This window comes from Haliotis rufescens, unplaced genomic scaffold (genome assembly GCF_023055435.1).
Source record: "Haliotis rufescens isolate VD_foot unplaced genomic scaffold, xgHalRufe1.0.p SCAF_7, whole genome shotgun sequence".
NCBI classification, from domain to species: Eukaryota; Metazoa; Mollusca; class Gastropoda; order Lepetellida; family Haliotidae; genus Haliotis; species Haliotis rufescens.
In genome coordinates this window covers 15,016,151-15,036,536 of record NW_025964361.1, presented here as the reverse complement: position 1 = coordinate 15,036,536, position 20,386 = coordinate 15,016,151, and the positions used below count along the sequence as shown (strand labels likewise).

Sequence of the window (20,386 nt, the reverse complement as noted above, 5' to 3'; positions counted from 1 at the left end):
ATTACACCACACACTATACTGATTGCATCACACACTATACTGATAGCACCACAAAATATAGTGATTGCACCAAACACTATACTGAGTACACCACACACTATACTGAGTGCACCACACACTATACTGATTGCACCACACACTATACTGATTGCACCACACACTATAGTGATTACACCACACACTATACTGATTACACCTCACACTACACTGATTGCACCACACACTACACTGATTGCACCACACACTACACTGTTTGCACCACACACTATACAGATTACACCTCACACTACACTGTTTGCACCACACACTTTACTGATTGCCCCACACACTACACTGATTGCACCACACACTATACTGATTGCACCACACACTACACTGTTTGCACCACACACTATACAGATTACACCACACACCATACTGATTGCACCACACACTATACTGATTGCACCACACACTATACTGATTGCACCACACACTATACTGAGTACACCACACACTTTACTGATTACACCTCACACTACACTGATTGCACCACACACTATACTGATTGCACCACACACTACACTGTTTGCACCACACACTATACAGATTACACCACACACCATACTGATTGCACCACACACTATACTGATTGCACCACACACTATACTGATTGCACCACACACTATAGTGATTACACCACACACTATTCTTATTGCACCACACACTATAGTGATTACACCACACACTTTACTGATAACACCACACAATATAGTGATTGCACCACACACTATACTGACTACACAACACACTATACTGACTACACAACACACTATACTGATTACACCACACACTATACTGATTGCACCACACACTATAATGATTACACAACACACTATACTGATTGCCTGTCACACTATACTGATTACACCACACACTATAGTGATTGCACTCACACTATAGTGATTACACCACACACTATAATGATGACACAACACACTATACTGACTACACAACACACTATAATGATTGCCCGTCACACTATACTGATTGCACCACACACTATAATGATTGCACTCACACTATACTGATTGCACCACACACTATACTGATTGCACCACACACTATACTTATTGCACCACACACTATACTGAGTGGACAACACACTATACTTATTGCACCACACACTATACTGATTGCACCACACACTATACTGATTGCACCACACACTATACTTATTACACCACACACTATACTGATTACACCACACACTACACTGTTTGCACCACACTATACTGATTACACCACACACTATACTGATTGCACCACACACTATACTGATTGCACCACACACTATACTGATTACACCACACACTATACTGATTACACCACACCCTATACTGATTGCACCACGCACTATACTTACTACACAACACACTATAGTGATTACACCACACACTATACTGACTACACAACACACTATACTGATTGCACCACACACTACAATGTTTGCATCACACACTATACTGATTGCACCACACACACTATACTGATTGCACCACACACAATACTGATTACACCTCACACTATACTGATTGCACCACACACTATACTGATTACACAACACACTATAGTGATTACACCACACACAATACTGATTACACCTCACACTACACTGATTGCACCACACACTATACTGATTGCACCACACACAATACTGATTACACCACACACTGCCCTGATTGCACTCACACTTTACTGATTACACCACACACTAGAAGCATTATCTTTTCGATTGTGTGATTCGAACCAAGATATTAGGTTTCTGGCACGCCTAAGGGACGCAGCTCTGTACTGTGAGTTGCCTTTCTTCAGACAACTGAGACAACCATGCTGTCTGATCAAAACAAAGCAACCAAGGAATATATATTTGCTTTCAGTACAGCTGACATGCAGGTCGTAAGCGGCGACTAAATGGATCCGGTTTGCATGTCATCGGACCGCGAGGGCTTGGGTCTTTCACAATATCAATCACTAGATTGTCTGGTCCAGACTCGATTATTTACAGGCCACGGTCATATTGCTGAATGTGGTGTTAAGCTATTATGTAATAGAAGGGGTATTCATTGAATTTACACCCAATGATAACAATTGTTTGATGTCAAGAAAATGTCAATGTCACGGAGCTGTGCCCCAGACCAGGGTGTCGTTAAACAAGAATGAAGTAATAATGAACACGTGGTAATAAGCTCACAGGTATATTATTATCAGCTGTTTGTAAGTACAGATGACAATACATAGGATAAAATACCCAATTTACCCTGACAACGATCACTGATTAATTAAACCAGAACAATTATAAAGCTATGATTAGCTATGCAAATGTAAACAGTAATAAAAAGAGTAGCTAAATTAACATTTTGACAAGATAATTGACAAGATACATGGACAGTTAATTGAGTTGGCTGCGACCAGTTAACAACTAAGAGTTAATTAACTCAACACTCTAAGGAGTGCATAACCTCGGCTGGGTTAAATAGTGGGAAATAAACACAGAAGAATAATGTAATCTGCTTATACCTGGAACCACGACATTGCGATGTATTCATGCGCGAACTATACATCATGTTTACAAATCGTACCACTGTTAAAAAGCTGAATCTGCCTTAGATATCAAAGTGGGTGTGACAACCTGAACACACTTCCACGTGTAACCACGCGCTATAATTTTTATAATTCATACAAACGATGTTTCTGTATCACACCGCTGAGTGGATGTTGACACGTGACATTTACAAGTTCAAACATTGAGTACACTATCGCTATTTAATAACGGTACTTGTAATTGAAAAAACTTTATAAAAGTTCTTGAGCTGTATTTCAGATGGGAATTGTAGAAGACATTTCGAGGGTGAACACTTGTTTGACTCGGGGGTGATCGGTCATTTGCCAACCAAGAAATTCTTCCTCATTGGCTTAGAAACGTCGACATGAACAACATGAAAACTTCTACGTCCTGGGTGCAGAGGCAGTCTGTGATGGGTTCGTTTCTTTCTGCGCCAACAAAAGGGAAAGAAACATGATTATGATCTGTTTGCAACCATACATATATGATCCATTAATTTATAACAGTAAGACACAATCTTAAATATATATATGTATAAATTCTATCATTAATTTTGACTATAATTAGTTTTTTCACAACATATTCCCACAACATCCGCTGTGCTCATATGGATCCTGCACTTAATGATCAGCTTCATCCTCCCAAGGAGACAAAAGACAGAACACAAAACCACATACTGATTTCTTGACGAAAGCAAAAAGGTTCAAAAGAATAATAATAATTCAAACTGATCAATGATGACACTTGGTTTCCTTCAGGCTTACACAAATACTTGTATTCTAAATATATGTCAACCATCTTTAATGTAAGGGGGCAGCAATAGAAGAAGCCACTAAATGTCTCTGTACTATGTGACATATTGATACTCACAGTCAGATGTATCAGGAGACAAATGAGCCATGTGAGAAGCAATAGGGTTATGCCCACATGAACAGTCTGAAATTTTGAAATGTGTTTTCATTAAGTATTATTACCATTCTTGTCTGACTTGCATAAAATTAGTTATTTTCAAATGTGACAAGGAATACATCAGTCGACCCCATAATTGAAACGATCTTCTGTTGTATTCGGCTGTTAACCTTAAGTTTGTGTATTTGTTTGTTGTTTAACGCCGCACTCAGCAGTATTTCATCTGTATGACGGCTGTCTGTAAGTAATAGAGTCTGGGCCAGACAATCCAGTGATTGACATGAGCATCGATCTACGCAAATGGGAAACGATGACATGCATCAACGAAATCAGCGAGCTTGGTCAAGCGATCCCGTTAATCGCCTCTTACGACAAACATAGTCACTTCTTATGACAAGCACGGGTTGCTGAAAAACTATTCTAACCCGGATCGTCACGGGGCTGACCTCAAGTACGAGTATATGTAACCAGAAACGAAACCTAATATATCATAGACATCAGGTACTCACCGATGAACCACCAGTAGCGTGGACCATACAGCTGACTGAACATCCTCGGTCTCTTCGAACGTCTGTACAACTTCCTAATGCCACGCTGTACTGCATAGATGATGAATATTTATGTCTGCATGTGCGATCACATAACGTACCATTTTCACAAACAAAATTACACTGTAGCTTTGTAGCACATAGACTTTGCAAACAGTGTTGACATGTTATGTTACAATAGTTACCGGACCATAACGCTGAACATCCGTCATCGCATTTCCCATGTTGCATATTACATGCTCTGTACTTGCAGTGGCCAGGACAGCTTCTGTTGCAGTGTCTTCCATACCATCCTTCGATGCAATGGTGAGAACATGTCCCGTTGTTTCTCTGGCACGTATTATTTGCACAGTTCACTGGGCACTTGGTGTCGCAGTTTTTAGTGTAATAACCATCTATACAGGACAAACACACTCCATTTTCTTTCTCACATACGCTGGATTTACAAAGGTCGCTACATGGGTTTTTGCAGCTGATTCCGAAACAGCCCGTGTTGCAGGAAGAACAAGCCAAGTTATAACATCCACCGTCGCATGTAGATAAGGCGATCACTGCAAAACAACCATTGTATACATTATTGTGATAGGACATTTATTTGCTGAGTGACAACTTCCAAGTCGGGAAGTGATGTAGTTTTCTTAAACGTTTTTGTTTTTATACAAGACATGGTAAACTAACAATAGATCTTAATATTTTGAAAGAGGTTCAACATGTAAATAGGTATATGTATAAATAATGATTTCATCCAGTTGTATGTCAGATACTTGCCTTCGGGTAAAATAAACGAAAATGTTGATACAAATACATATATGAGTTTCGGGTCATGAATTGAACTCTCTGCCAGTTCCATCTTCTTGATTACTGTAGAGAAACTCTGAGATGCACATCGATGACTGAGATCTGCAATGGAGGAACAACACAGACTTGATCATGTACATATGACTTTACAAATATGATTTTCCTAACTGTAGCATTTGAGTAAAGCTATCATGATCATATCTTGTGGTAATAACACTTCTATAACAAAATGTTTACGACATTATTTTCACCACTTGAATGTTTTCCTTTTTATCATTATTGGTTTTGTAACCGACTAACCAACGTCTGGTGATCTGATCTAATACACACTCAATACCTACAGGGCAGCTGCCATATTCAGATACGTGTACAGTGTAGAAGGTACATGTAGGATGTTTGTAGTGGTATTAAGCTATACAATGCAGTATGTACTAATGGTCATGTACTTCCTTTTATCAAAGCATAACTTGAAGGATACTATGCAAACACCCATTCGTCCCATGAGTTCTGCAACCTTTCAGAAAGTACCAAACGTATAGCATCGTATGAATGTTAAGTGTTTCTTTACATGAATATGACACACTTGCACGCTCTGATAGCCTGAAGGCTCAATTTAAAAAAACAAACCAATCTACCATACTAGTAGTTGAAATTGAGCATGTCTTTTAGGAGATATTACAGGTTAAGACAATACAAACACATGGGAGGAAGTACATCTTGTGTCTCGGGCTTGTGCTTGAGACATTCCGGGGACCTTATCAGTTTGCTTCGTCACATAGACAAGAATGTGATCGTGACTTCCGAATGCTTATTGCACAAGAACACCTAATTGTGTCTGTGCACGGATACACATACTATCATTTCATCACACGTGCACTGTTTCATATATGCATATTTGAGATGAGAGACTGAAGGTTGTAGATTACCTGTATGTTAGTGGTGATTGCCCCTCAACCACGATGCACTAGGAACTGATACAACGATGTAAAAGCAGAACCACTTATCACCGCCATGTTGTAGGCTATTTATTTATAGACATGTCTAAGCCTTTGGCTACCCGCCAGCGTCCCCCTTTACAGTTACCCAGATGGCTTACACATGTTAACAATACAGTGTACTGGAGATGTCATCACTAGTCATACAACTGCATTTCAGTATTGTCCCATGTCACGGAGGGAAGGTTGGAGTATACACTAAGTGCCATATACAATACATATCTCAGATTCACATGCTGTAGATATATACACGTACGCAAGCATTAAGCACCACCTTATTACAACTATGGAAATGTATCAGGATAACGCTTGTACTTTCTTTGTAAGGTTACTCGTATGTTGTCCGGGCGCAAGGTGCTTCATTGATTTAATGCTTCCAAGCGTTTGTGATGACACCTAGGTAATGCCCTGACAGAGAAGATGTTGGGAAACGTCGATCCATGCGATGTTTTTTTCCTCCTAATTATATACCTGTGACAGAAAGCTCATGATTGTCATTTGAACTTGTAAATGATTAAGATAGATATAGATATGTAAATGTTTACTGAAATAGTTTATGATTGGTCCTAACGCATAGAGAACAGTTGGCAACAGTCGATGTGCGAAAGAAGAACTTCAGACAGATGCGGACACTTATATATTATACAATGTCGTGTCTGGTGAGATTAAGCTGGATACAGAACAAGCAACACGATTTGGAACTAGTTATCCTCCTCCTCCTCCTCCTCATCCTCCTGCTCCTCGTCATTCGTGGAGTAGTTAGCTCGGGAGAGTTTTTAAAAGTTGAGATACCAACATTACCAGATTCTTGAGAAATAAGCACAAGTAATGTCACGACGTCCAACTGTTGGTAAACATGTAGCGAATGTTTGTTTGGTGATTCAGAACCAGATAATCAAATCTGCCTGAATACCAGGTGAGGTGAAATTGGGTTTAAAGGCGCGTCCAAGATATATACTTATATAGCGACGTGCATGCACGTGCGTGTGTGGCTGCTTGTACTAGTCCGGACTGATGCCGATTTATAGTGGTAGCTCACTGAGATACCATGCCGCAGTTTAACTTGAATACCCCACTCAGACACAGTATACTGACTCCTAGCCGACCAGTCCTAGTTTTAGCCCCTTAATGCCGAGCGCCAGACAGGGTAACAACAAGGTACCATTTGTTAATGGCCGGGGATCGAACCCCGGGCCTTCCCCTCTCCGGGCGGACGCACTACCACTAGACCACGGAGGCGGTCTGTCTGAATACCGCACGAACTCGACCACACACGCTTTAGGCGCCGCTAATTTAATGGACATGACACGGTGTGTTCACGTGTTTGGGATTCAACTCAGCACGAGGTTACAAAGCGATCTTGAACCCCAATATCTGCCATAATGCATATGTAATCAGGTAAGCTATATATAGGCATGTTTAAAAATCTGGCTACGTGCCAGCTTTTCTTTATTGCAGACCATCTCAAACAGAGTGGTGTATTACGTAATCTTTCACGTGATTGGGGAGTAAATTGCTTTTCGCGAACACCTGGTATCATCACTATCTGATGGTGATATATAAAAAAACTGCTTATGATATAGTCGGAATCGTTAACCAACTCTGCTTTTAGCAGGGATTGGTTATGAAAATGGAAATGTTTTTTATCGCTTTTATTTGTTTGAATGCATTACTCAACCCTCGTGTGACAACTCCTCATTGATGTCTGTATATGTAACCAGATCTGAAATGTCATCTCGGCATGACTAATATTTTGTAAAATATTATTTTAAAATGGCCACGCGTCTTAAACTACACATATTCTAAACTAAACACGTCCTAAACTACACATCTCTTAAACTACACATCTCCTAATCTACACATGCCTTAAACCACACGTCATAAACTACACGTTCTAAACGAACATCGCCTAAACTACTCGTCATTAACGACACGTGTCTCTCAACTATACACGTCCCAAACTACACATGATTTAAATATTTTTAGAAGATTCAATGAATCACAAGACGTCAACACAATATGATAATGTATGTGTTATCTCAGGTGAGGAGACGACATGTTTATACAAGTGTTTATCACCTTCCCACCAGATGTAATTGTGTGCGGGCAGTAGACTGAGTCAGTGAGTTGAGTGTACAGACTGCCGTGATGTAGGGACATCGCTGACTGCACACTCACTCACTCACTCACTCACTCATAGTGTTTTCTTATACGTGTTTCATAGTACTTCTTTTAATTGTTTCATTGTAATCAAGATTCCCGTCAATATAAGAGACATCACAGTAAAATACAGAATCTGATCTAGATTAGCGTCGTGTTTTAACAGGACTGTGACAGGTTACGTTTGTTCTGAAACGCCACACTCAGCAATATTACAACTATGTCATAGCAGGCTGTAAATCTGGACCAGACAATCCGGTGACTGATATCATGAGTAACGAGGTACCACATCAGGCTAACAAAAGTCTCCGAGCCTGGCCACCCGATCCATAACATGGCCTCTTCGCAACACCCGCTCTTTATGCACTTGGGGGGTGGGGTGGGGTGTAATTTTTTTCAGTCAGCAGTTATTTCCCTGTGAGAGGGGACAAAAATATATTGGGACCCACAACATAATACTGTCCAGAACATCCACCAAATTAAATCCACATTAATGTGTTTGAAATTATATTTGTGTCAGCACGTGTGTTTGCGTGCGTGCGTGCGTGCGTGCGTGCGTGCGTGCGTGCGTGTGTGTGTGTGTGTGTGTGTGTGTGTGTGTGTGTGTGTGTGTGTGTGTGTGTGTGTGTGTGTGTGTGTTTGTACTGGTCCGGTCTAATGCCAACCAACAGAGACACCATGCCGCAGTTAAACATGGATATCCAACTCAAGCAGGTTATGCTCCAAGCCGGCCTGTCATAGTTTTATCCCCTTAATGCCAAACACCAGGCAGGGTAGCAACAAGTACTATTTTTTAACATCTTTTGATATGACGCGGCCAGGGATCGAACCACTGACATTCCTCACTCCGGGAAAACTCTCTATCTACTAGACCACGGAGTCGATCTTAAGTTAAAAGAAACAGCAATATAAAAAGACAAAGATGATGTATAAATGTTTATTCAAAATTCAGAGAAATATAACCAATTAATGTACACAATGTAATATATACAAACGTTTCGATATGAATATATAACAATTGTCTTGCTGCATTATTTTTCTTATCCTAATTACACAAAAGTACAACGTTTTTATATTATAACTGTGAGAGATCTTCCCAGATGAAAAATAGCACATGTAACAAACTGTCAAATATGTTGTGTTAAGCTGTTAGCGTCAGACTTGAAATGAACCATTGTACAGTTGAGCCCTTACCAGACTTGAAATCTAGAGACACCCGATCAAAGTGCCTCACAATCAAGAGGTAAGGACCCTTCCGTTACGAATGTTTCATTACCGTCCGTCCTAAACGACAATGATGATAATGTACAGAACACCACCGAGGGTTAAGACTGTGTCAGTATACATGGTGGCACCAGAACTACTAGGTTCTCCACCCCGTGCAAGTGTACACTTTCCCTCACGATCACATGAAACACAACCCCAAGGACAGGGCTGGTCACAGCTTTTGCCATATTTGCCATCTATACACTGGCTACACCGACCGTTGCGATCACATGTATCACAGGCCCCAGGACATGGTTGGTCACAGCTGTGTCCATAAAAACCATCTGGACACTGGCTACAGCGGCCATGGTGGTGACATTCATCGTATTTACAATGTATGCATTTCTTTTGGCAATGTTTGCCGTAATGACCTTTTACACAGCCCCCTATACAGATGCCATTCTCACTGTAACACTGGGACTTGCAATATTCACTACACTGCGTCTTACAGTGGGGTCCATGCCACCCAGGCTTACAGCCTTGCGTACATTTACCATCAACCCTATCACAGTTCCTGTCACCACCCCGGTCCATATAACATTGGTCCGAACAGTTCCTGTTACAGTGGTTTCCATGGTAACCAGGATGACACTGTTCACATATCCCAGTCTGTCTGTCACAACCAGTGGTCCAACAATGAGGACAAGTTCGTTCACACATCTTGCCGTAGAAACCTGCTGTGCACCCATCCAGGCAGTAGCCGTTGCTGCTACATCTTCCCCCAAGACAGCTGCCACAGGATGTGTCACAGAAGTCTCCTTTCCAACCCGACTGACACCCAATCAGACATTTCCCTGTAAGTTTATCACATCTGTTACTCCTGCAGTTCGATGGACAACGCCTATCACAGTTTGTGCCAGCCGAGTCTTGACACGTCTCATAACACTCACCAGTGTCTCGATCGCAGTGAGTTAAATGGTCCAGTTGGTTGCCTGAGCATCTCGGTGAACATTGACTGTCACAACGTGGCCCGTGGAACCCTGGTTTACACAGGAAACATGTCCCTGTGTTTCTGTCACATCCGTCCCTGTGACAGTGTTTCCAGCATGAAGAACTGCAATTGGACCCCCAACAACCAATCCTGCACGATTGGCACTTTAAGTGGCCGTTGCCATGTACACATCCGTCTATTTCACATGAATGTCTGGATTCGACTGCAACGTAAATGCATTGACCATCAGTTGAAATTACGTGACATAAACACAAAATGTAAGACTATATTTAAAACATTTTCTTATTAAGAATCATGACATGTTTACGTACCTAAATAGAGTGACACCGCCAACAGGGTTGCCGTCAACCATCGCAGCCACATGTCTTCGTTCTTGATGCTTGGCCTGCAGATAATTAATGTTTTTGTAAAAAACAAAATCAATGGATCAAAATACCAAACGCTTTTACTCATTTCAAGAAGCACTTACGACTTCTTTAGTTATTTGGGAAATATTACAAACACTCTGGTATGTAAATTCTTTTCTTCCTTTGGTCTTTTATGTTCATGTACAATGTTCGTGAATAGCTGATAAGATGGTACAACACACGTTTATCGTCTCGTATACATAAACAAATTCCCCCACCTCTGCAGATGACAGACACGAAATAAGCAAGCGTCACATCAGCAGACTTCGGCAGTGACTGTCTACTTCGGCTCGCTGACTGCAACTGAGCGTTTGTCGTCGGTAAGACGGAGATATCATATAGTATGACGCCACTCACTGCTGAATGCGCATGTCTCCAGGCCAGTTAAGTATAGCTTACACGTCATGTTACCTTTGAACGGACAAAGAATAGAAGGCGGTACACAACCCGTCCCTGTTTACGTCACGACATACACTCATGTGCACACGGGTTACAAGATCAAATAATATTCTGTTAGCAAACCTTTTTCAAAAATGTTTTCAAGTGCTTTGAAAATCCATTTGTGAAATCTGTCGTCTCGAATCCGCAGTTAGAGACAAGTTTTTATTAGCTTACTGTTTATCAAAATAAACACAATATACAGGATATGACTCATGGATGACTACACTATTGTGTAGACTGGTTTCTGGGTGTGGAAAGATTACAGCACAATCTCGGGAAATGGCGGGGACTATAAACATGAAACAGAATTCAGTATGTCAGTATGTGGTGTCATTTCTTTGTCCCTTAAATCACATACAACGTCTAACAATCCGGCTTGTTTACAGAATGTCGTAATGTGAACACTTTTGGATTTGAATGACCGACATGAGCTCAGTAAACGCACCCTGATCTCCTCACCCGACGTGACAGAACCCCCACTCTACCCTACTCTTATCATTGATACATAGGGGTAATAACAGACAATACGTAGTCAAATAATGAACTACTTTCAACAAATACCGGTATTGCCAACAACCTATACTGAATTTTTCATAAGGCATTTCGTAGAAGTTGACGGATGACAAAGTAGACACAATTTATGGATAACAACTTCTTTATTTGAATGTAGTGGCGACATTTCGGTATAGATCCTTATACCGTTGTCAAGCAAGGCTGAGTAATGTTTGCCTCTTACTTTGTAGTGTAACAAGGTAACAACTGAACATTTTTCAGCCTTGCTTGACGACGGTACAAGGATCGATGGCCATGGTACAGAATGTATATGGTAGGTGGAGGAGTAACAGTAACAACAATTGCATACACGAGAGACATTACCACATGTATGTTAAGTTATAACAACAGCCGAATGATTCTGTAACAACATGATGGACAGAGAACACACGATGACGTCAACAGTAGTCTAACTCTGGTTGTGGTTGGCGCAACATGTACCCTGCATGATGTCACACAGACTCGCTACTCTCACATGTACCCTGCATGATGTCACACAGACTCGCTAAACTCACATGTACCATGCATGATGTCACACAGACTCGCTACTCTAACATGAACCCTGCATGATGTCACACAGACTCGTTACTCTCACATGAACTCTGCATGATGTCACACAGACTCACTACTCTCACATGTACCCTGCATGATGTCACACAGACTCGCTAAACTCACATGTACCCTGCATGATGTCACACAGACTCACTACTCTCACATGTATCCTGCATGATGTCACACAGACTCGCTACTCACACATGTACCATGCATGATGTCACACAGACTCGTTACTCTCACATGAACCCTGCATTATCTCACACAGACTCGCTAAACTCACATGTATCCTGCATGATGTCACACAGACTCGCTACTCTCACATGTACCCTGCATGATGTCACACAGACTCGCTAAACTCACATGTACCATGCATGATGTCACACAGACTCACTACTCTCACATGTATCCTGCATGATGTCACACAGACTCGCTACTCACACATGTACCATGCATGATGTCACACAGACTCGTTACTCTCACATGAACCCTGCATTATCTCACACAGACTCGCTAAACTCACATGTATCCTGCATGATGTCACACAGACTCGCTGCTCACACATGAACCATGCATGATGTCACACAGACTCGTTACTCTCACATGTACCCTGCATGATGTCACAAAGACTCGCTACTCTCACATGTACCCTGCATTATCTCACACAGACTCGCTAAACTCACATGTACACTGCATGATGTCACACAGACTCGCTACTCTCACATGTACCCTGCATGATGTCACACAGACTCGCTACTCTCACATGTACCCTGCATGATGTCACACAGACTCGCTACTCTAACATGTACCATGCATGATGTCACACAGACTCGCTAAACTCACATGTACCCTGCATGATGTCACACAGACTCGCTACTCTCACATGTACCCTGCATGATGTCACACAGACTCGCTACTCTCACATGTACCCTGCATGATGTCACACAGACTCGCTGCTCTCACATGTACCATGCATGATGTCACACAGACTCGCTAAACTCACATGTACCCTGCATGATGTCACACAGACTCGCTAAACTCACATGTACAATGCATGGTGTCACACAGACTCGCTAAACTCACATGTACCATGCATAATGTCACACAGACTCGCTGCTCACACATGAACCATGCATGATGTCACACAGACTCGCTACTCACACATGTACCATGCATGATGTCACACAGACTCGTTACTCTCACATGAACCCTGCATTATCTCACACAGACTCGCTAAACTCACATGTATCCTGCATGATGTCACACAGACTCGCTGCTCACACATGAACCATGCATGATGTCACACAGACTCGTTACTCTCACATGTACCCTGCATGATGTCACAAAGACTCGCTACTCTCACATGTACCCTGCATTATCTCACACAGACTCGCTAAACTCACATGTACACTGCATGATGTCACACAGACTCGCTACTCTCACATGTACCCTGCATGATGTCACACAGACTCGCTACTCTCACATGTACCCTGCATGATGTCACACAGACTCGCTACTCTAACATGTACCATGCATGATGTCACACAGACTCGCTAAACTCACATGTACCCTGCATGATGTCACACAGACTCGCTACTCTCACATGTACCCTGCATGATGTCACACAGACTCGCTACTCTCACATGTACCCTGCATGATGTCACACAGACTCGCTGCTCTCACATGTACCATGCATGATGTCACACAGACTCGCTAAACTCACATGTACCCTGCATGATGTCACACAGACTCGCTAAACTCACATGTACAATGCATGGTGTCACACAGACTCGCTAAACTCACATGTACCATGCATAATGTCACACAGACTCGCTACTCTCACATGTACCATGCATGATGTTACACAGACACGATAATCTCACATGTACCCTGCATGATGTCACACAGACTCGCTACTCATACAAGTGCGCTGCATGATGTCACACAGACTCGCTACTCTCAAATGTACCCTGCATGATGTCACACAGACTCGCTACTCTCACATGTACCCTGCATGATGTCACACAGACTCGCTACTCTCACATGTACCATGCATGATGTTACACAGACACGATAATCTCACATGTACCCTGCATGATGTCACACAGACTCGCTACTCATACAAGTGCGCTGCATGATGTCACACAGACTCGCTACTCTCACATGTACCCTGCATGATGTCACACAGACTCGCTACTCATACAAGTACGCTGCATGATGTCACACAGACTCCCTACACTCACATGTACCCTGCATGATGTCACACAGACTCGCTACACTCACATGTACCCTGCATGATGTCACACAGACTCGCTACTCACACATGTACACTATTCTGGTCCTCAGTTCCTTCGGGTAAATTATGGATGACATCAAGGAACTAGCGTATAATTCATCGACACACTACTGGACCATTGCTATGCTAAAATTGTAAGTAATTATACATATCTATGTGCATACTCGTAGCTGACAAAATGGTATGGCGTAAACTTTTACCAAAAATTACCCAATCATGTTCGGTATCTGTCCTGCAGTGACATATGCCGAATATATATTTCACTTCCAAAGCACCTCTGAATGTTCTGCTCGGTGTTCGGTATACAAACTAAGAGATATATGACTGCACTGGTCAAATCATGAACTCCCGCACATCGGTAATGACAGTTTCGACAAGTACATGTATGTCTTGCCAAATTTACTTTTCCTTTAACAATGAGATAATTACTTTTTGCGATGCTATTGAACATGTATGCAATTAGTACAATGCTTCATCATATATCGAAGTGAGACATGTGCCTTTGTAACCGATGCATATACAGCAACTTCTCTAGTGATGACGCTGTGGCCCATCACACGGATGAAAGGTGTAAGCGGCAGTTGAATAGAACACTTCACATTGACATTGAAGGGAGACAACTTCTACACAACTCCATGCACACGGTGTGTTGTGTCAGTGTGAACCTGATCGTTGTTTGTGCCCGTTCATTCCAGTGTTCAGTGAATATTTGATGACATGCTTAAGACTAGCGAAACCGCTTCATCTGTGTCATATTTAGATATATATCCACTGTGAAAATCAAGTATCCACATCACTGTATGACAAGAGGGATGACTTTGCTCCCCGCCTTGTTTATCTGTTTCTTTAAGCATACGCGGCAGAATTTCTTCATGATTGCCAAAATCGAAACAAGCGAATTTGGCAAAGGGGTTTAACTTAAGCTTCACGTATAGTGATGTTCTGATAGCGTTCAATAATGTCAAATATTCCCGTCCACTGAGCTTACATTATAAGAGGCCAGTGACACCTTATCATCTATTTCATATTCAGGTCTATGCGTAAAGAGTGACAAACACCATGTGTATGACGAGTGTATGACGAGGGGGATGACTTCCACTTTCCAATAATCAACCTTCCCTTTAATTATGTCGATCAATATTCAAGCATCTCCAGTCCTTGGTGTCAACATTTTCACTATCTTGAGGTACAATCAAGCATGCTCTTTCTACAAAGATTTCAAAGAGCATCATGTGACTCTTGCTCAGCAGTTGTTTGATCAGGGTTACAATATGCAATGCCCTGTAGGTAAAATGTTGTGTGTAGACATCCGAAGCAATTTCCATTTCTGACGAGTATCATATGTTCAGGTGAACAATTGACCTGCCTTTGCGTGTGTTCGTGACGAGTTTCACCTGTGGGACAGACTGCGCTCACCTTTCCGCGAACACTAATGGATAGTGAGTGAGTGAGTGAGTGAGTGAGTGAGTGAGTGAGTGAGTGAGTGAGTGAGTGAGTGAGTGGGTGGGTGGGTGAGTGAGTGAGTGAGTGAGTGAGTGAGTGAGTGAGTGAGTTGGATTTAACGCCGCTTTTAACAGTATTCCAGTTATATCACGGTGTGTCAGCTTAATGTGGGAGGAAAGCCCGAAGTGATGCAGGTCTCAGACGTTTACCACTTCGGTGAAACCCACGAGCACGGGTATGGTGCTGACAAACCTAGAAACATAATCGGGGCGAACCGGGATTCGAACCCACAATCATAGGTTTCTGGCGTGCCCGAGGGACGCAACTCTGCACAGGGAATCGCGGCGCCTTAGACGACTGGGCCACCCGTCCCCCCCTTATTGATAGTAATGCATGAACGCACGTTATGATATAGTCGAAATCGTAGAACAAACTCATTGCAGATATATTTTACAATTACGAAAATGGATTTGTCAATTTTAATGTGTGGAAGTCATGTAGAAATGAAAATGGTCTCTTAACATCGCTTAAATTCTAATATTAAACTCTTTTGCATTATTTGATGTCACTGAAAATTCGGTTATGTCTAGATCTGGAAACACGTTTAACGAGAAAATCTTCTACAGTAAAAGTTTTGTTTTGTTTGTTGTTTAGCGCGACACGCCAATACGCCATCTCAATGTAGGCGTCCGAGTCACCAAGCATGACATCCCGATCCAGAAAGTCGCCAGTTAAAACTGTATAGCCTAGGGGGCTATTCTAGCCCCGAGTCCCAGCGAAAGCTTCCTTAAAAATACTTTACCCGTAACAGTAATCATTATATATATCCTGCCCTAATTATAAGAGTATTAAAAACTCAATTGCGTGTTACACTCCTTGTTGTGGGAGGTGGAACCTACAACCGCCCGAACAGTAAAACTGACCCTACACCCTGGGCAGCGTGATCGTTATATCACAGTATGGTTCCTTGTAATTACATGGCGATGTAACAGTTGGTCGTTGGTCATCATGGATAATAAATAGCAAGTTGAAGCATACCAGGACGATCAACTAGACGTGTGAAAAGATTATTTCCCCGTCACCTACTGGTCGACTTAAATAATTTCCTCGTTCTATCTGTACTCATCTGTTCTGAGGACAACAGTGACAACATGTCAGGTACAGTAAGGGATCTGACAGACTCTGTGTTCATACTCTCTAGCCAGATATACAAAGCCTTTAAAACTTACATTCGATTCGGTTAAGAAACGAAATGACCGAACAATTTTATATTGTGTTCGTTTGTTTCGGTTCGCGATAATAGAAAGATTTTAATGTTTTATGCTACTTACGTTGGACTTAACATAGTATTGACTTGTAAAGTATGTATGTTATATGTCGCTTGGATATGGGGTGTGTTCACGCGCCGCTGAATAACTTCTTTTTATGTAATAATACGTAAGTTTAAATGTGTGAAGGGGAGAGAGAGAGAGAGAGAGAGAGAGAGAAAGAGGGAGAGGGAGAGAGAGAGAGAGAGAGAGAGAGAGAGAGAGAGAGAGAGAGAGAGAGAGAGAGAGAGAGAGAGACGTGTTTACATATGTCATATAGCAATATGGACGCTTGTCTAAAGCTGTTATATAAATATCCACAGCACGTGGTATTGCGCGGAGGTTGTGGATCTGACGAAAGGACAAGTAGTAGAAACATTGTAAATATTTCCTGTTGATATATTTCCCCGATCTTTAAAAGTGCGACTGTCATTCCCTGGACAATATTGCGTATTTAGAGTGCTCTCGGTGTTTCAAATGCTGTGGCGTGCATGCAGATGCACACACTGAAATGTTACTGAGTTCAATGTGAGACTTACTGTCCACTATACACACAGTCAATAGCAGGCAGCCCACACAAAGACACGCTTTGACACAAGACACTCATTACAACGTGTAGATGTACACAAGGTATAGATCAAGGCCATACAGTCCAGCTTTAAGATGGACAGCTGTATGATAGTTACGTTAATCTACACAAATTGTTTATTTATGCGATGAGGATGACTGGGCTAATGTATTATCTATGTCATGCATATTCAACAATTCAACACTCTATTTTCCAATAGGCCAGTTATTTCCCTGAACACAACTACCAATCATATATTATTGGATATGTAATGGTAAACCGTATATTGACTAATATTTGAGAAATCATAGATTCTTTCTACATACACTGTGTTTGTACGAAAAATTATCAATGGTTAATGCCATCGCTGTAGCTATCTATCAAAACGGCTATTACGTTTTATATTCCATTACATGTACCCGTGAAGATGCGGGGTAGAATAGGACTACAGCAACCCATGCTTGTAAGAGGCGACTGTGCTTGTCGTAAGAGGCGTCTAACGGGATCGCGTAGTCAGGCTCCCTGACTTGTCTGATGCATGTCATCGTATCCCAATTGATTAGATCGATGCTCATGATATCAATCACTGGTATGTCTGGTCCAGACTCAATTATATACAAACCACCGTCATACAGCATGAATAATTTTGAATGAGGCGTTAAAAACAAAGAAAATATGCGCTGTTACTCGGCTGTGGAAAGTTAAAATGTTTAACATACGGTGTAATATTATGTATTTTCAGCTAATTTGCCAAGTTGCCAGTGTGGGGTGTCGGCTCGATTTGTTAAAGGTGGTTGTCCGGACTCGTTCAGCACGATATACACGGCTCTCCTTGTGTATATAGCACTGTGTGTTGCGGCAGCTGTGGTTCTCGGAGGGTGGGTGATCAGGTATGCTGACGCGGTTTCCATTGTCAAATCTGTATTTCACCTTGATGAAGACTGGAATACATTGTATGACCATTGTATCACGAATTATTCATAAAATATACAAAATAACTGTAGGCAGTTCATTCTATTCACGTGAACATAGGCAATAAGAACACACCGTGGTTTGTATATGTCATGATGTGCCCGGATAACACTGACACTACTATATCCTAATCCGGACTAATGCCGATTTATAGTGCTAGCCCCACTGAGATACCATGCCGCAATTATAACATGGATACCCCACTGAGACACAGTATACTACTCCGAGTCGACCAGTGCATGTCTTACCCCTTTAATGCTGACCGCCAGGCAGGGAAACAACACGAACCATATTTTTACGTCTTTTTGGTATGAAGCGGCCGGGAATCGAACCCCGGACCTTCTTCTCTCCGGGTGGAAACTCAACCACTAGACCACGGAGGCGGTCCTCTTAGGCTGCAGTAACAGCAGTGTGAACATGTAACAGCGCAGAGGGTCGAACTTGGTTGATATGCGTGATAAGCGAACACAGTAACCTACTTGCTTCATCAAGTTAACCGAGGATAACTGATTCATATATATGTCCATCGGTGAATATCATATAGTTGTACATGAGAAACCCCGAATAGACTGAATATTTTTTTCAGAGACTCCAGTTTAGGCAAGAGAATTCCATGCCTCTATCGGAAAAGTGCCCGAGGAGACGATGGGTTCGAAGTAACGGAGGACGGTCCATGTACAAGCGAAGACGATGTGTCAGAGGCAGGAATGGTTGTCTCGAATGACGCAGTATGTGCGGGAGGAAGAGCGAACAATGCATTGTAATGGCTATCATATTCATGCATTGCGGGTAGCTATTGATTAGCAGCAAATCCCTCACGTAGATGTTCCGTTCTAGTCACACTTGAATAGTGTTACTGACGAATGTATGTTTTAAGGAACCATAAGAATTATTTTTTTTCAACTAAGAAAATATTTCATTAAAGGCAAAACAGGTATTATTGGTGAAAAAGCTACAAATTCGTAGTCTCCTTTTGATTTGTATACATTTGGTCTCATGTATACTGTGGCTTTAAGGAAATAAAATGTTTTGATATGAGAGTGTAACACTTGGGTTGTTGGGAAGATGTCCTCTTGATTAGTTTCATCAACATCCACTGTTCGTGATGATTACAGGGTTGCTTCCCTTAGTCACGCCAGGCTCCGATGTTTGTGAGTTCGAAGGTCATTATAGTATATATGGAAGAATCAGGTACATATCGGTTCTTCATACATAGTACTACAGGACAAGCTTACATGCACACATATGAAGTATTAATATATAAGGAAAACGAGACTTAAAATAATCGTGTTAAGTTCGATCCAGTATGTAATGTGAAGCTGATACAGCTATAATATGTGTTAAGTTCGATCCAGTATGTAATGTGAAGCTGATACAGCTATAAACGTGTTAAGTTCGATCCAGTATGTAATGTGAAGCTGATACAGCTGGGAGGGCAGTTATAGATTTATTTTTAAACAATGTTAAGTCTGGGTTGCATCTGTGTCTGAGACATGCATAGGGAAGTATTATACTTGACGTGTCACTGTCTACATGTATCTATGACAACTAAACGTGGAATGTTTCAACATTCAACATGCAAGTCACAAGAAACTTATTCTCATGGGACACCATC

At 41.7% G+C, this 20,386-nt stretch overlaps 3 protein-coding genes across 5 annotated transcripts; 1 reads left to right on the top strand and 2 right to left on the bottom strand.

The window, feature by feature from the left end:
* Positions 1–2,221: 2,221 nt before the first annotated feature.
* On the bottom strand, positions 2,222–5,579 carry LOC124115000 (multiple epidermal growth factor-like domains protein 10). Its single transcript, XM_048387810.1, has 5 exons — positions 5,559–5,579; positions 4,831–4,962; positions 4,024–4,613; positions 3,476–3,541; positions 2,222–3,033 (listed from the first exon to the last, which is right to left on the bottom strand). The coding sequence occupies exons 1-5, from the start codon at positions 5,560–5,562 to the stop codon at positions 2,989–2,991; spliced, it is 837 nt and encodes a 278-aa protein (XP_048243767.1). The 5' UTR covers positions 5,563–5,579; the 3' UTR covers positions 2,222–2,988.
* A 3,359-nt stretch (positions 5,580–8,938) lies between these two features.
* LOC124114996 (multiple epidermal growth factor-like domains protein 10) lies at positions 8,939–10,977 on the bottom strand. 2 transcript variants are annotated; one of them, XM_046475769.2, is made up of 3 exons: positions 10,859–10,977; positions 10,545–10,618; positions 8,939–10,435 (listed from the first exon to the last, which is right to left on the bottom strand). In XM_046475769.2, the coding sequence occupies exons 2-3, from the start codon at positions 10,594–10,596 to the stop codon at positions 9,300–9,302; spliced, it is 1,188 nt and encodes a 395-aa protein (XP_046331725.1). In that variant the 5' UTR covers positions 10,597–10,618; positions 10,859–10,977; the 3' UTR covers positions 8,939–9,299. The 2 variants fall into 2 exon arrangements, with proteins under 2 accessions (XP_046331725.1, XP_046331724.1); XM_046475768.2 differs by having other exon boundaries at positions 10,545–10,956.
* Positions 10,978–11,867: 890 nt separating this feature from the next.
* On the top strand, positions 11,868–19,811 carry LOC125376255. 2 transcript variants are annotated; one of them, XM_048388299.1, is made up of 3 exons: positions 11,868–11,907; positions 18,542–18,689; positions 19,358–19,811. In XM_048388299.1, the coding sequence occupies exons 1-3, from the start codon at positions 11,883–11,885 to the stop codon at positions 19,533–19,535; spliced, it is 351 nt and encodes a 116-aa protein (XP_048244256.1). In that variant the 5' UTR covers positions 11,868–11,882; the 3' UTR covers positions 19,536–19,811. The 2 variants fall into 2 exon arrangements, with proteins under 2 accessions (XP_048244256.1, XP_048244257.1); XM_048388300.1 differs by lacking the exon at positions 11,868–11,907 and adding an exon at positions 16,799–17,082.
* The last annotated feature ends 575 nt before the right edge of the window (positions 19,812–20,386 follow it).